Here is a 2892-nt window from a genome sequence, read left to right as displayed (position 1 = left end):
GGGGGGTGGGGGTGAGAGGTAGGGGGTGGGTGAGTAGTTGTGGGTGAGTGAGAGGTAGTGGGGGAGGGGGGTGAGAGGTAGGGGGTGGGTGACTGGTAAGGGGGGTGGGGGGTGAGAGGTAGGGGGTGGGTGAGTGTTAGGGGGGGTGGGGGGGTGAGAGGTAGGGGGTGGGTGAGTGGTAGGGCGGGTGGGGGGGTGAGAGATAGGGGGTGGGTGAGAGGTAGGGGATGGGTGAGTGGTTGGGGGTGGGTGAGAGGTAGGGGGTGGGTGAGTGGTAGGGGGTGGGTGGGTGAGAGGTAGGGGGTGGGTGAGAGGTTGGGGGTGGGTGAGAGGTAGGGGGGTGGGGTGAGGAGGTAGGCGGGGGTGTGGGTAAGTGGTAGGGGCGTGGAGTTGGGTGGGTGTGAGAGGTAGGGGGTAGGGGGGAGTGGGTGAGAGGTTGGTGATGGTGTGTCGTGGTTTTGGGGTGGGGTGGGGAGAGGTAGGGGGTGGAGTGGAGACGGTGCTGTGGGGTGGAGGTGAGTGGTTGAGGGCCTACTAGTGGGTGATGTGAAAGGGGTTGGGGGAGGTGGGTGGTGCATGAGAGGTTAGGGGGTGGTGTGAGTGGTAGGGGCGCACTGTGGTGTGGTGTGGAGAGTGAGGGTGTGAGTGGATGAGAGGCGGTAGGGGGGGTGGGTGAGGTGGGTGAGAGGTTGGGGGTGGGTGAGTGGTTGGGGGTGGGTGAGAGGTAGGGGGTGGGTGAGTGGTAGGGGGTGGGTGGGTGAGAGGTAGGGGGTGGGTGAGAGGTTGGTGATTTGGAGTGTGGGTGAAGTGTTGTTTTGGGGGTGCGTGGTGAGATGTAGGGGGTGGGTGTGAGTGTCGGTAAGGGGCCCCGGTGGTGGGTGGTTGTGGGGGTGGTGGCGTGCGGGGTGATGAGGTGTAGGGGGAGTGGGTGAGAGGTTGGGGGTTGTGGGGTGGTGAGAGAGGTAGGGGTTGGGTGAGGGAGGTTAGGGAATGGTGTGACGAAGTGAGTGGTTAGTAGGGGCGTGGGTGCTGAGTGATGAGAGGTAGGGGGGGGGTGGGTGAGAGGTAGGGGTGGGTGGGTGAGAGGTGAGTCTGAGTGGTTTTTGTGAGAGGGTGGAGGTTTTTTGGGGTGGGTGAGAGGTTGGGGTGGGTGAAGTGGGTTTGAGGTTAGGGGCCGGGGGTGCTTAGTGGTGTGTTGGGTGAGAAAAGATGGGAGATAGGACAGAGGAATAGGTGATAAATAAATAAATAGATAGAAAGAGAGAGAGTGAGAGAAAGATAGATAGATAGATAGATAGATTGATAGATAGATAGATAGATAGAGAGAGAGAGAGAAGAGAGAATAGCGAAATGATAGTACTAGATAAGTTCAACATTCCCCCACTCACCCGTTTTATTTCATAAATTCCAAAATCAACCCCCATTTCCTTCTCTTTTTTTTTCTTCCCCTCCTCTTTTCTTTCTTTTTTTTTTCCCATTTTTCATTCTGTTTTTCTCCCGCATACCGTTCCTCTTTCACCTTATCTACGTCTGTTCCGCCAGCAAACAAACAGAAGGGAAAAACCCGCCCGGGCGTGATATAAAAAAAAGAAAGAAAAAAAAGTAAAGAAAAGAAAAAAAAAGTCTGGTTTGCAGTGTTATCTCGGCTCTTCTCTTGCCGTTGCAAATTGCAGAAACCACAGGCGAACCGTTACCTTGCATCACGTAGCCAAATTCAAACTTTTGCACGATAAACACTGAGGAACTGAATGAGAGAGAGAGAGAGAGAGAGAGAGAGAGAGAGAGAGAGAGAGAGAGAGAGAGAGAGAGAGAGAGAGAGAGAGAGAGAGAGAGAGAGAGAGCGGGAGTAGGTTATTGAGGAGGAGAGAGAGAAGAAGAAGGAGAAGAAGGAGAGAGAGAGAGAGAGAGAGAGAGAGAGAGAGAGAGAGAGAGAGAGAGAGAGAGGGAGGGAGAGAGACGAGACGAGAGAGAGAGAGAGAGAGAGAGAGAGAGAGAGAAGGATAGATAGATAGATAGATAGATAGATAGAGAGAGAGAGAGAGACAGAGAGTGAGAGACAGATAGATAGATAGATAGATAGATAGATAGATAGAGAGAGAGAGAGAGAAGGATATTGAGAGAGAAAGAAAGAGACGAACAGAAAGAAAGATAGAAAACAGAGAAAGAGAGAGAGAGAGAGGGAGAGAGAGAGAGAGAGAGAGAGAGAGAGAGAGAGAGAGAGAGAGAGAGAGAGAGAGAGAGAGAGAGAGAGAGAGAGAGAGAGAGAGAGAGAGAGGAGGAGATGAGAGAGAGGGGGAAGGGGAGGGGAGTGGAGGAGAGTGTTGAGAGGAGGAGAGCGTGGGTGAAGAGTGGAGTGGGTGTGGTGAGAGTAGAGAGTGAAGAGAGAGAGGGGGAGAGGAGAGGGATGAGGAGAGAGAGAGTGTAGAGGGAGAAGGAGAGAGAGGAGAGAGAGTGGAGAAGTGAGGAGAGTTGTGGAGGAGAGTGAGAGAGAGAGAGAGAGAGAGAGAGAGAGAGAGAGAGAGGAGTGGAGGAGAGAGAGAGAGGAGAGAGAGAGAGGAGAGAGTGGAGGAGAGGTGAGAGAGAAGGAGAAGGGAGAGAGTCGAGGTGAAGAGAGAGAGAGAGAGGATGGGTGGAGGAAAGAGTGAGATAGAGGAGAGAGAGAGAGTTGAGGAGGAGGAATGAGGGGATGGAGAGAGAGAGAGAGAGAGAGAGAGAGAGAGAGCGAAAGAGAGAGAGACAGCGCAATCCCCGCACTAACAGGGGCATCCGAGGGGCATTATCTATCTCAAGGGGTAAATCGGTCGGCAGTTTCCCCGAGACCGTAAGTCGCCGAGCGGGGAGATAATTAGCCGCTAAATATTGGTTACGTCATCCGACCGAGCGAATGCCGTG

At 53.7% G+C, this 2892-nt stretch overlaps 1 protein-coding gene across 1 annotated transcript in view; it reads right to left on the bottom strand.

Annotated features, from left to right (window-relative positions):
• Nucleotides 1-2696, bottom strand: part of LOC147472214 (uncharacterized) — a gene marked incomplete at its 5' end in the record, with an annotated part of 38187 nt that extends 35491 nt beyond the window's left edge. Inside the window, 2 exons of the mRNA XM_086543777.1 lie at nucleotides 385-502; nucleotides 2646-2696. Of these exons, the coding sequence (XP_086399903.1) occupies nucleotides 385-502; nucleotides 2646-2696 (169 nt within the window). The remainder of the gene's footprint in view (nucleotides 1-384; nucleotides 503-2645) is intronic.
• Nucleotides 2697-2892: the final 196 nt, after the last annotated feature.

This window comes from Penaeus japonicus, unplaced genomic scaffold (genome assembly GCF_977035675.1).
Source record: "Penaeus japonicus unplaced genomic scaffold, GWHDUDI00000001_assembly GWHDUDI00000002, whole genome shotgun sequence".
NCBI classification, from domain to species: Eukaryota; Metazoa; Arthropoda; class Malacostraca; order Decapoda; family Penaeidae; genus Penaeus; species Penaeus japonicus.
This window is presented reverse-complemented; position numbering and strand designations above follow the sequence as displayed.